The 14,100-nt window shown below is 33.4% G+C and overlaps 1 protein-coding gene and 1 pseudogene across 1 annotated transcript; one reads left to right on the forward strand and one right to left on the reverse strand.

The window, feature by feature from the left end:
• Nucleotides 1-739: 739 nt before the first annotated feature.
• LOC134681552 (beta-1,3-galactosyltransferase brn-like) lies at nucleotides 740-1,738 on the forward strand. Its single transcript, XM_063541197.1, has one exon. It carries the CDS (start codon nucleotides 740-742, stop codon nucleotides 1,736-1,738), a length of 999 nt encoding a protein of 332 aa, XP_063397267.1.
• A 6,513-nt stretch (nucleotides 1,739-8,251) lies between these two features.
• Nucleotides 8,252-9,373, reverse strand: LOC134681553 (uncharacterized; annotated as a pseudogene).
• Nucleotides 9,374-14,100: the final 4,727 nt, after the last annotated feature.

Raw genomic sequence — 14,100 nt, forward strand, 5'->3', positions numbered from 1 at the left:
CTGTTTGTCATCGAGACATACCCATCCACCGACTATGTTAATAACTGTTTGGATGATCGTATGACCTTCGACAATGTGAGAAACAAATAAAGTCTAGTAAGTAGTAAAAGGCCGCCGGTGTTCAAAAGCGAAACAGGTAAAAACAAATCAAAATGTCCTGCTAGAAAAAAATTATATTACATTATAAACAGTTATGTCCTACGACTAAAAGGGGAATCATCTACTTCCCGAAAAACACACATTCACGGATAAAGAATGTTGTATGATTGAACACTTTTGGTAGCCCCTAACATTTGACAGTTGTGTTACACTAAATCAGTCGAAAGAAACATGATACATTTTTTAAGTACTACCGAATTATTTCCGGCATATGTTTTGTGTGTATTACAAGTATGTTCAATATTAATTAAACAAATTAAAAGGCTTGAAAGTTAAGTGCAATGCTAATATTTATATATTTTTTTTATATCAAGAGGATAGGATCGTTTATTTCCGGCTTATGCATTGTGTGTATTATACAAATGTTCTCATTAAATATAGAGTTAATTGTGAAAATAAGGCAGCTTAGATTTCAAATGCAATACTATTACATTTTTTTTTAAAATTCGGAGTTTTTTTTATAGGTTATATAGCCTGGATTAACAGTGAAAAGAACGAAGAAACCACCAGGATAGTAATGTTTTCTATAAGACTACACAGAAACGAATTTATCATTATAGTTCTAGCTGTTCTGGTCATTATGACCTTTATGGTTTGTTTCTATATGGATGCTTTAAAGAAACAGAAACGTTGTTATGAATTTCATTATAATTATCCTCTAAACGATGTGAAATATATTGTGAATCAGATAATACAAGACAAAGGTATGACGTCTAGCAGACCTATCAATAATATGTACATGTACAACCAGTATACCACAATAGTCAGTGTGACATGTCCAGATGATATCGAACTTGTAATACTAGTTAAGTCTTTTACTGGACATTTTGATCAAAGACAAGCGATTCGCTCCACATGGGGAAAATGTCATGAGGGAAATGTAAGAGTTGTCTTTCTTCTTGGATATTCCGCCGAGTTAACTGAACATACAAGGAACGAATATGCTGAACACAAGGATATAGTCCAAGGTTCGTTTACTGATGAATACAGGAATAATATATATAAAACATTGATGGCATATGACTGGGTTGTATCGAATTGTTCAAATAGTCAGTTTGTCTTTTTTGTTGACGACGATTATTTTGTAACCATACCAAACTTGATTAAATTTTCTCGACAAAATATTCAATCCGGAAGAGATGTAATGTTTGGTCATAAGCAATGTAATAGGGATCCAGTGAGATCAAAAGCATCGAAATATAGAAAATGGTACATATCAGAGGACGAATACCAGCCACTTACTCTACCGCCGTTTCTTTCCGGGGGATCTGTTCTTACTCACTTTAATGTAGTACAAAAATTGAGAATAGCATTTCCTTATATGAAGCCGATATTTCTTGACGATGTGTATGTGTCATTAGTTGCACAGAAATTAGGTATAAATATATTACACGATGAAAGATTCGTCAACTCTGATTTAAGGAGCATGAACTTCAACTTTATAATATCATGTCACAATTATAATAGCACAGAGTATTTATACGAAGCGTGGTTAACATTCAAAACACCAAAGCTGTTTGAACGCTTATTTAACAGTGTTATTGGCAAGCCTCGACGTGACTTATGTAGTACAAGTTAATGTTGCACTCACGAACGGTTGAAGTTAAAAGCAACCGATTTCGTCCAGTATGAAATGGATTTATATACTGGAATTCGCTTGTGTGTGCCGTAAACTCGTAACAAGGAGTACAAGTCAGCCGAGAACAAGGTTAATAAATTGATGAACTGGAATTCGCATGTATTTGCGATGGGCTCTGAACAAAGAGTAGTAGTCAGCCGGGATAATGGATTTCTAAACTGGAATTCGCTTGTATTTGCAATACGCTCTGAACCAAGCGTAGAAGCCAGTTGGGATAATGGATTTATAAATGTAACTTCGAACGATAAATCCCTGTGCGCATGTGATAAAATGATATTAAAAGAAGCAACAATAGCCATGACGTATCGACCGTACTGTTAGTTAACGGTATATTAGATTTGTCCAAATGTTGTACTTCAGGCAGCTATTTCGTACCAGACGTTAACTGATTAACGATTACCAAACTTCTTAAGTAGTTACGAAGATGCACACATAAACTTTATATACACTGTCACTGATATGTAGGAACGGAAAACATCACTAAAAAGACTTCCAACACTTGACAATATAAGACTTCAATGTCAAGTGACTGTCAGGGTAAATGACAACTAGATAATATTAACAACGATATTCATGTAACATTTAACATTGGTTAACTAGGGTTGTGAAGTTGGTTACTTATTCCGTATTCCTTATTTGTTACGTATTCCTCATTCCTTATTCATTACATATATGTTACTTATTCCTTATTCGTTACATAAAGGCAACAGTAGTATACCGCTGTTCAAAACTCATCAATCCATGGACAAAAAACAAAATCGAGGTAACAAACCGAGGTAACAAATCGAGGTAACATACTCGTTACTTATTCCTTATTTGTTACTTATTCAATTTAAAATATCTTTTCCCTTTTTATTTCTTCATATTCTTATCTCTGGTGAAAGTTCTTAGTTGGTGGAAGTACAATTATTCTTTAAACACATATGTTTCTGTCTTTATGCTCTACCGATCCTGTTACTTTATATTCAATTCTATTTTGTTCCTTATTAGATTTTAATACGTTCTACCATTTAACTGCTCTATATTCGTATGTATGGAGTTGGTTCTTTGTTCGAAGTGAAATAACACTATTAGCGCGTGTACAACGTTTCGGAACTAGATTAATGTCTTGTTTTTTTTTCTAGATTCGTTCTGAATTCGCGTATGCCACATGTGTTATACGTTGAAACTTTTTAAAAAGTATTTTCATTTTCTTTTCTGGTCGTTGGTGGTAACTACAGGTTCTTATAGGTGAAACAATAAATTTGAGAAAGGAAATGGGGAATATGTCACATCGACAACAACCCGACCATAAAGCAGACAACAGAAATAAATAAGTAAAAGTTGATGTTTATATTGATATAAAGTCAATCAAAAATAGATTAAATTCAAATAAAGAAAAGATATGGGCCATACCATATGTTACAAGAAAAAATGAAATGTCATTTGTTTGGTTTATAAAAAGAAAAACACTTTGAAAAATGACAGACATAAAAAAAGGGAAATCTTGCCATTTTAATGTCGAATTTCTTGCGTTGAACTGCCGATTTCCACCCAAAATCTTTAAACGAATTGAGAATATGTAAGCGACCATACAATCATTTATAATACGTGTATTAAACGGTACTTCTTTAAACAAAAAACAAAAACATATTTTCACACGTATTATAAACGGATAAGGAATGAATAAGAAACACGGTATTAGTTTAGCTCTGAAACGATGCTCACGCCCTTATATTTTTTTTCATCTCTTTTAGCCAAGAACCAACTCCAAACATACGAATATAAAGCAGTTAAAAGGCAGAACGTATTAAAAATGAATCAGGAACAATTCTTTTTGAATGATCTGTCAAATGAAAACTTCTTTCTAATTATTAACCAAAAATATGTAATCTGCTTGGAAAGACGTGTGCAACCTGCTTTTAGCATGTTTTGGTATATGAACTCCCTCCATGAAAGCTACCTTAATAAATAATGGCAATAATAGTATACTGCTGTTCAAAAATAATAAAAACTGAATCAAATTCGGGTCACAAATGAGGGAAATGCATCAATTATATAGTAAAAGAATAAATCAACAGAAACACTAAACTGCTACAAAAACAAACGCAAACAGACAAAGAAACGGACTTCTCGACAATATTTATAATATTATAGACTTGGGTATCACATCAAATTTGGGTGTACAACGTCTTCTCTTGTAAGTTTGTTGGATATTGTATTCTAGGAGTTGCCGATAGGCAAACGGATTTAAGCAGAAATGGCAAATAAAGTCACGGCTTTGGTAGTTGAAAACCCAATACAACTAAGTTACTTGATGATGTACATATTTCATGTTTAGGAATTTGTGTCGAAATTTTCTACAATACAGGATACAATATATTGTCAAATAACACCCATTTTTAGCTCACCGGGCCCGAAGGGCCAAGTGAGCTTTTCTCATCACTTGGCGTCCGTCGTCCGTCGTCTGTCGTTAACTTTTACAAAAATCTTCTCCTCTGAAACTACTGGGCCAAATTTTACCAAACATAGCCAGAATCATTATTAGGCTATCTAGTTTAAAAATTGTGTTTTGTGACCGGGCAAACTAACCAAGATGGCCACTACAACTAAAAATAGAACATAGGGGTAAAATGCAGTTTTTGGCTTATAACTCAAAAACCAAAGCATTTAGTGCAAATCTGAAAAGGGGTAAAATTGTTTATCTGGTCAAGATCTATCTGCCCTAAATTTTTTAGATGAATCGGACAACTCGTTGTTAGGTTGCTGCCCCTAAATTGGTAATTTTAAGGAATTTTTGCTGGTTTGGGTTATTATCTTGAATATTATTATAGATAGAGATAAACTGTAAACAGCAATAATGTACAGCTATTTAAGACTAAAAAATAAGTCAAAATGACCAAAATGGTCAATTGACCCCCTAAGAAGTTTTTGTCCTTTATAATCAATTTTTAACAATTTTCATAAAATTTGTAAATTTACTAACATTTTCCACTGAAACTACACGGACAAGTTCATTATAGATAGAGTTAATTGTGAGCAGCAAGAATGTTCAGTAAAGGAAGATGTACAAACACATCACAATCACCGGAACACTATTTTGTCATGAACTGTCTGCTTCCTTTGTTTAATTCACATATGCCAAGGTGAGCGACACAGGCTCTTTAGAGCTTCTAGTTCTTTTTTTCTAAGGTTAAGACTTTAATAGCTCATAGAAGGTCAATTGCCAAAACTCAGCAGATTCTATATGTCTTTTCTTTCGATATAAAATATATAAATAATACCAATTAAAATATAAGTAAAAAGTCAACCTAATCCCGCTATGAAAAAAAATGTAAATGTTTCGAAAATATATTTTTTAAACTAATATCGTTCCTTAACTTATGCTTCTCTGATAAACAAAATCGATTCTAAATTGTAAATTTTGTTTTAATTTGACCTAAGTACATACTAAATATCCTGTATAGGAATATGTATAGACACGTTTTTTCAATTATCACCCGTAGTAATAATCTTCGCCGCTGGGCGCGCTATAATCACGTCCGCCATTACAGTAATGATAAAAACGTAAACAAAGCATTCAATAGTAACGAGAAATATATAAACAAGTTAGATCATCCTCATCATGTCTTCTGAAGTTAAACATTGTGTTAAAAGTTCAATGCCAGCTATTTTCAAAGAAATAAAGGACTGGAATGACGATATGAGGAGTTGGCCAAATTTAATGTACGGTGACATTTATAACTACTTGATAAGATCAAAGGCAGTTGATGGGGAAACAATGAAAAACTTTAAGAGCTTACAGAGTTATAATTATTTTCAAAGTGGAAATGTAGATAAAATATTGCGTTTCAATGCAACAGATAACAAAATATTTATGAAGGCGAGTGTACGATCATCCCAAACTGTGAGTAGACTTAATGATGCCTATGTTATGTGCACAGGGGAAGGTGCAGTGGAACAAGCCTGGTGTACGTGCATGGCTGGTTTAGGACTTTCCTGCATTCATGTCGGAGCATTATTGTGGAAGATCGAGTATGCTGTGAGAAATAGCATGACTGGAGTAAGTTGCACAGACGAAACTGCCAAGTGGAATAGAGGAACTACCAGGATCATAGAACCGAAGCCCCTTGTCAGTATTCAGCTGAAAAAAACCCAAACTTGGTGAAAATACGATGGGTAATGAAAATGTCCCTGGACTACGGGATACACCATTTTATGTCTCTAAAGAGGAATTTAAAGAAGCCGTCAATGCCTCACCAATGCTACCTTTATTTGAAATCAAAGGAACAATCATGAACAAAAGCTTTAAAAGTAATCCGTCAGTTCGTACTCAAGAAAGTATTGAACAAGTTCATGGTGAACATAATGATTTGTCGTCGTGTGCTAAATGTGTGCAGTTTCTTTCTTTTTAATGGAATTTGATGCGACTGTCATATAAGTGAGAGGTTTAGCTAGCTATAAAACCAGGTTCAATCCACCATTTTCTACATTAGAAAATGCCTGTACCAAGTCAGGAATATGACAGTTGTTACCCATTCGTTTGATGTGTTTGGACTTTTGATTTTGCCTTTTGATTTTTGATTTTCCTTTTTGAATTTTCCTCGGAGTTCGGTATTTTTGTGTTTTTACTTTTTTCTAAATATGTGTTACTGACGGATTCTCAAGTAGAAAGATTACAGACTGAAACAACACTTCAGTCCAAAAGCTTATTATGGAAAGACTGTAGAAAGTTAAGAAAAACTGCCAGCAGTGCTCACAAAGTGCCGGTTAAGGAAACAACAGACAGCACGAACTATATACGTGAACATTTACACCCGAAATTTGTTGGAAATAAATTCACTAAACATGGCCAGCAGGGAGAAATAGATGCAAAAGTGTATCTGAACTCTAATGGACATCAAGTTCAAGAGAAAGGCATTTGTGTGTCACAACAGGAAAACTGGTTGTCCGCAAGTCCAGATGGAATTTTTGATGGACAAACTCTTCTAGAAATAAAGTGTCCAGTGCCTTCTTCTAGTTGGTCAACATTAGATCAACTATTTGAATCTGGCAAATATGATGTCGGAAAAGATGAAAATGGAGATCTTGATGTAAAGGAAAAAGGGAGCAGAGGAATTTACCTACAAGGTCAGCTCACTATGTATTGTACGGGATTAAAACAGTGCAAGTTGCTTGTATGGCTGGGCGTAGATGAACATAAATATATTGACATTCTGTATAACGAGACTTACGTTAATAACCAAATCACCAGATAAAAAACTTTTTATGTAAAAAAACTTCTTCCGTGTTTAGTTAATGAGATCCAGGATGACCGTCTGATGATGAGCAAAGCTTTTGTAAAGTTTATGCATATTTGATAATATATATTAATACATGTACCATGTGTACATTTGCTTAATTTTAGCAGTCAGATTTTGAAGGATATGTATGTGCTTATTTTGTATTGAAAATTATTTTATTTGTTTTTAACAAAAAAAAATCCATTCAAATAATTGTTTCGTTTGTTGGTTTATCTAAACATATATACATGTACCTGTATATATATATTATTTGTGAGATGTGGTATGATTGCCAGTGTGTGTATTCTTCAAACGACTTGATTGTTGTGATTTTTCAACGTAACTCTTGATGCATGTACTTTTATTTTCATTGTATGGTCAGTTTTTCTGCCTCTTTTAGGATAATTACACAATTACATTGTACATGTATGTGTCTACATGTAGTTTGGTTCAGATAATGACAGCAGGGAGCCTTTAGTTGTACTTGTTTGTTTGCATTGTTCAATCAGAAATATGTCAATTAATTGCCCTACTGTGTTAAGTAATATTTTCAATGTTTACACAGTAAATACCATGGTGTGTCTTAATTATCTAACAAGGATAATCCCCATATTTGTGTGGTCTGGCTAATCACAAAGAAACCTGTGTTATTTTTAAGGACATTTCAACTGCTTGTCGGTTGTAGGTTACTAACAATTTCATCCCATTACATCAGTTAAAGAGTAAAATATCTTAAAAGGTTAATCATGAAACCATTTATTGATCTGAAGAGGTGTCCAAGTTTAATGTTTTCATTTAAATACCTCCAATGATGTTTTACTCTTTGATTGATGTATTGCAATGAAAGTTTTATTATAAACTATGAATAAGAGGAGATGAGTTGGACAATGTTATACATCAATGTGACAGACACCAAATTACAAAATGAATTTCACCCGAAACTAACACAAACATGACAAAGGTAAATTCAAAAAGGTAGAGTTCATGAAATAACCAACAGAAGTCTAGAGGGAAATATGTCATCCTGAATATGCATAAACTATTTGCCACTGGACGCTAAACTAACAAAATAATACAATCATAATGCAATGAACATTTTTATCAATTACATTATCCAAATGTCTTAAATATAAATCATGTACATGTACATGTACAATGTATATTCCAACTGTTAAAAAATAACAAACTAATTTCACTCATTACTTTCATTAGTATCTCTGATCAGATCTGACCGTAAATTTACCAAAGCAGAGCATACAAGCAAAATGTCATCAAACAGTTTTAAGGATGATACAGGCACAGTCCCACTTAGAATTTTGAAGACCTTCAATCGTCGAATTACCCTTTCAACATGTATCCGTACTCTGGCAATCCTTCTTGTGGTTGTCACATCTTCCGCACTTAACTGGGGTTTGTTTTTTGTGAACGCTGGAATGTTCAGCTTAAAACGCAATGGAAACAATAAGTCATCTATTGTAAAGCCTCGATCTGCCATTATTTCATCGCCTGGAAGCAAGTAATTCATGAATCCACTTTTTTCTACAATAAATTTATCACTAGCACGACCACCAAAAGCTTTGGATATGAACATAATTTGTCCATGTGGGGATATCCCTACTAAATATTTAGCTGTATTATGGGACTTTTAATTGCTGTACGTTTCACCCCTACTCCTTAAATTTGTTGGTCTCTGAATAAATGTTTCAGCACAGTCAATGATACAGGTAGTTCTGGGATAATTTTCCCTAACTGATTCGGGACAACAGTCTCGTATTACTTCTCTAGGGAGCCAAACAATCAAGGACTTTAACTTATCTGCCAACACAGGAATCCATGAATTAAATATTTTGCAAGCTAAACCACTTGATATACCAAATCTTCTGCATAGATCGTCGAGCACAAGGAGTAATTGATCTGCCACCTCTAATTGAAAACTGAATGTATTAAAAGGAGTAAAACATTTCACCAGCGTGAAAAAGACTTCTTTTGTGACCCCTGTATACAATAAAGCGTCATTGTCCGTTTTTAAGTTTTGATCAGCAGACATAGTTGCTCCGTCAGATTTACTTTGAACTCCCTTTTCTTCCATTAAAACTATATTTGTTTGAGAGGATTTAGCCTGAAAATCGGTCCATTTTTTCCCGTACGTGTGATCGACTTTCTGCGGTAAGAAGTCCGATTCAAGATATTGTGTACTAACAGTAGATAAAGCTTCTTTAACATTAAAACTACAAATAGCCTCGGTTAATTTCTCGTACGGCGTACTTGCACCTGGCTCACTTTCTAAGGTAGTGTCCAATTCTGTTATTTCCATATCGGAATCGGAATCACCAGTTTCTAGTTTTCTTTTTTTCACTGACAATTGATGTTTTAATATTTTTCTTCTACCCGGAGTTGTCTTATTTTCATACCCCATCTTTAACTTAGGAGAAGGATTTCTATCCGTAGTTTTTCCGTCAATAAAATGTTCAGAGCATACATATATATTTTTTGGAAGATCTTTCCGATTTAAAGCTTTAATCCACTCGAGTCGTATCAAATCTTTGGATGGCATTACATGAAGTCTGTAAGGAATTAAACACGGACAATGGTCGTGCATTTCACCATGTAATTCACACATTGATTTCTTCCATAAAGTTATTTTTTTCCGATTATTGGAACAACCATGAACTGAACATGAGTTCCCACCACCCGTTTTGTATTTATTTTCACTCTCCATAACAAAACGATTAAGAAAATAGGGGAAAACAAAATGTAAACAAAAGATCGATATTGTTGTGATTAAAGCACGTGCTTATCTATCATTAGTGCTATGGCTGCAGCATCACGTGATAGATCAATGGCAGCGCACATGATAATTAGGTCAGATCTTGAAAAATGTGTCTATAAGTCTATGCTAATCTGGTTGAATTATGCGTCTTTATCCAGGACATGCTTATTATCATAATCCCAAGATATTTTGACTTTGTGTTTGCTTACCGGGGCACTAGCTGCCAAATTCATGGTCACCGATTTGACTAAAATTCTCATATTTTTTTTATAACAATATAAAACATTTTTCCGAACTATCTAACGTATCAAATAAACAATTTACAGGACATGGTCTCAATAAGATGTAGCTTTGTTTCGTGTGAATTTTTGCCAAGACGCTATCTAATTAACTATCGAGTTGACCTTATATGACCATATTAGCGATGTAAACATAAACATAGATATAAAAGATTAAGCAACCCGTGCAATTGGATTTTTATAGGTCTGTTAAATTTTGTATTATAGATAAAAAAAACAAAAATACGTTTATCGTCGTTTTTACCTTTATGAAAATGATTTTTAGTGGATCAAATTATTTACCTTTGTTTCACTTTCAATGTTACATTCTTTTCCTTTAAATACCCGTACACGGACAAAGCATGCGTTATTCTGACTCTAACTACGGGGTTAAATTGGAGTTCACATGAATACGGATTTTTAAAATGAGGTCGAGTTATTCACCTGAAAGTGAATAATTCATTATCAATGTTTATTAGATTGATTTGAAAAAATTGAACCATTCTAGCTTATAAAAGCTTATCATAAATTCACTATTTCACTTTGGTTAATGAAAGAACAAACAAAATCATACTTTTGATTTTATATATATCTCGTAGCTAGTGCCCAATCAATGTCCAGTAAAAAATATTTAAAAATTGAAAAGCTAGGTTCTTCAAAAGTAAATCAACCGGTATGAAGGACATAAATTTCGAGAACTACTTTAAAATGGTGATATTTCGTCAACAGATCAGTGCCCTCATATGTGACATCTGCGGACCCATTAAGAAGTTGTTGTAATGGTTAATTGACACACTCTCTTAACAGGACATCATATTATACGTACACATTCTGATCAACGTCATCATATTGTAAGCACACATTCTGATCAAAGTCATCATATTCTACGCACACATTCTGATCAACGTCATCATATTTTACGTACACAATTTGATCAACGGCATCATATTTTACGCACACATTCTGATCAACGTCATCATATTTTACGTACACATTCTGATCAACGTCATCATATTTTACGTACACATTCTGATTAAGGTCATCATATTGTACGTACACATTTTTATCAATGTCATCATATTGTACGTACATATCCTGATCAACGTCATCATATTGTAGGTACACATTCTGATCAACGTGGCTGTATATATTTGTTAATCCCTCATAACTAAACGTATGTCTTATTTCAGCAAGACTGTTGCTGCCGAGGGAAATTAGTCCGAAGTATAATCTAATGTTATACCAAGGTTCATACATAACATAATGGATGTGTTACGATTAAAGTTGGTACAAATATGTACTGCTTTCATTTCAAGCTTTAAAACGGATGTTTGAAGCATTGGACAAAAACGACAAGTGATGTAATTAAAATGTTGCATTCATTTTGATATTGCTTTTGGTTTACAAATGATATACATGTACGAAAAACTAACGTGCGCCTTAAATATATACACTATAGTAGTTAAAGTTCTTTTTTCCGTCAGAATATCGCATTAGAACACCCTGTGCTTGAGGCACCTAAAGATTTGATGCTTTTTTCAAAGTGTTAACTGTTATCTTGTTTCTTATATGATACGGCGCAGTACCTTATAACATTAAAATGATCCTGGTATCTATGATGATTTTTTTCGGGTATAACTCTTTGAGGTCATAACTAAAAGTATTTAATTAGGGATCTATCTCGAATTTGAAAATACTATGCCTAGATTTAAAAATCTTATTTTAAATTGGTTTAAACACACGAACAATCAATTAAGGTATTTATCTTTAAACGATGACATAAATATTTGCCAGTTGTAAATAAAACCAGAACATATATAGTTTTTTCAAGAGGACATTTCTGTCTATAGGGAGCATGAGTCACAGAGTTCAGATAACAAAAATCAGAATAAGTTATTTTACTTATGAAATAAAGAATGAGTTATTGTTTGGGTTTTTAATATGCATAATGTGGCAATCTCTCTACACAAGTCATTATGATATTCCGTGGCTGCGTATGTATGCATCCCGACGATAACCATATTTCTATACCATCCTAGTCGGGTATTAGTGTGGTCAGTTGTATGCCAGATGTGATATTAACTTAGTTTTTAATCGTGTATTTCCGGGGCATTTTTATCATAGTGATTGTCTCATGGATTGTAATAGTGAGTGCTGGATAAGCGTTATATACTAATTAACCTCTCTAGGTCTACATTAAGAAGAACGCTTTAACTTCAAGAGGGAGTTGATGATTTGTTTGTCTGAGTCATCTGGATTCAGAATACATTTTTTTGTCATCTGCTTGACCACAATTGCTTTTTTCTCAATCGAATTGGGGATCAGATTTTAAGGATTTTAAAATGCTTATTTTATTTCTTTCGAATTCTTAGTGTCAGTTGTTACAAGAAATGTTTGTCCTGAGTAAAATGTTTAGCATATAATTGATTTGATAAGTCCCGATAAATGTATACCATAAAAAGTTATCAAAGGTACCAGGATAATAATTAAGTACGCCAGACGCGCGTTTCGTCTACATAAGACTCATCAGTGACGCTCAAATCAAAATATTATAAAACCAAACAAGTACAAAGCTGAAGAGCATTGAGGAACCAAAATTCCAAAAAGTTGTGTCAAATACGGCTTAGGTAATCTATGCCTGGGATACGAGAATCCTTAGTTTTTCGAAAAATTCAAAGTTTTACTAACAGGAAATTTAGAAAAATGACCACATTATTGATATTCATGTCAACACCGAAGTGTTGACTACTGGGCTGGTGATACCCTCGGGGACGAAACGTCCACCAGCAGTGGCATCGACCCAGTGGTGTAAAAAGTTATCAAAGGTACCAGGATTATAATTAAGTACGCCAGACGCGCGTTTCGTCTACATAAGACTCATCAGTGACGCTCAAATCAAAACATTATAAAACCAAACAAGTACAAAGTTGAAGAGCATTGAGGAACCAAAATTCCAAAAAGTTGTGCAAAATACGGCTAAGGTAATCTATGCCTGGGATACGAAAATCCTTAGTTTTTCGAAAAATTCAAAGTTTAACGTGATTTACTATTTACAATTATGATAATAAGAATATATTTATGCTAGCCTCTGACAAAACATGTTAAATATTATTACGGGTTCAGTTTTCTGTTTTAGAATCATTTAAAAATCACAGTTGCTTTCCATTTGTTTAATAGAATTGAGCTATTGTTTTTGATTTTTTGTCATTTGATAAGAAACTTCCCTATTTGAATTTTTCTTGGAGTCCGTTTTTTCACTTTTTGTTTGTCAATATTATCAAAACATGTTTTTTACCTCATCATTGAACAATTTTGACACTGTCTATAAATAATCATGTTAGTTGGGCAAGGCATGATAACCGTGTTCATTCTCATTTTTATAATTGTGATAAAATTGTTGTATTCAATAAATACCAAATTTAACTTTGTTTTCTGTCGGTATTGGGGGTCTTTAATTGACAAAATATTAAATTTAAATATGTGCCTTATTCTTGTATTTTTAGGTTTCAATCCTTCTCTTTTTCAGGAACCAATCAAGTGTATGGAGAAGGGAGGAGCGTAATTGACTATAATGGTGAAATACTCGCGAGGTATTTTTTAAACGGTTTTAAGCAAACAATAAACACGTTTCTATAACGTCAAATCAATTATTCGATATATTTCTTTTCCAACTCATAATTACTAATAAAAACGTACAAATGTAATATAAAACTGGCTTCATTAGGTTGACTTTACCTCGACATGCGCAGCTTGATTCAGTTCCGGTCTTCAGTCTAAATGATAAAACAACCTTTCATATAATATTAAAAAAACCAGTAAAGAAATAGATATGCAATTTTCAAATGTTTATTTCACTTAACAAAAGGACAACCGGAACTTTTTCCTTTGTCATTTATAAACCCATTAAGTACGACTGACAAGAAGGCGAAATGTAGCAGACATCCCTCGCCGATCGTCTGCCTATAATAAATGACGATGGAATACCAGGTCCAT

This window comes from Mytilus trossulus, chromosome 8, assembly GCF_036588685.1.
Source record: "Mytilus trossulus isolate FHL-02 chromosome 8, PNRI_Mtr1.1.1.hap1, whole genome shotgun sequence".
Classification (NCBI taxonomy): domain Eukaryota; kingdom Metazoa; phylum Mollusca; class Bivalvia; order Mytilida; family Mytilidae; genus Mytilus; species Mytilus trossulus.

What these genes read in the sequence shown, in the direction of transcription:
- LOC134681552 (XM_063541197.1), top strand. Translation starts at nt 740, where the DNA reads ATGACCTTTATGGTTTGTTTCTATATGGATGCTTTAAAGAAACAGAAA.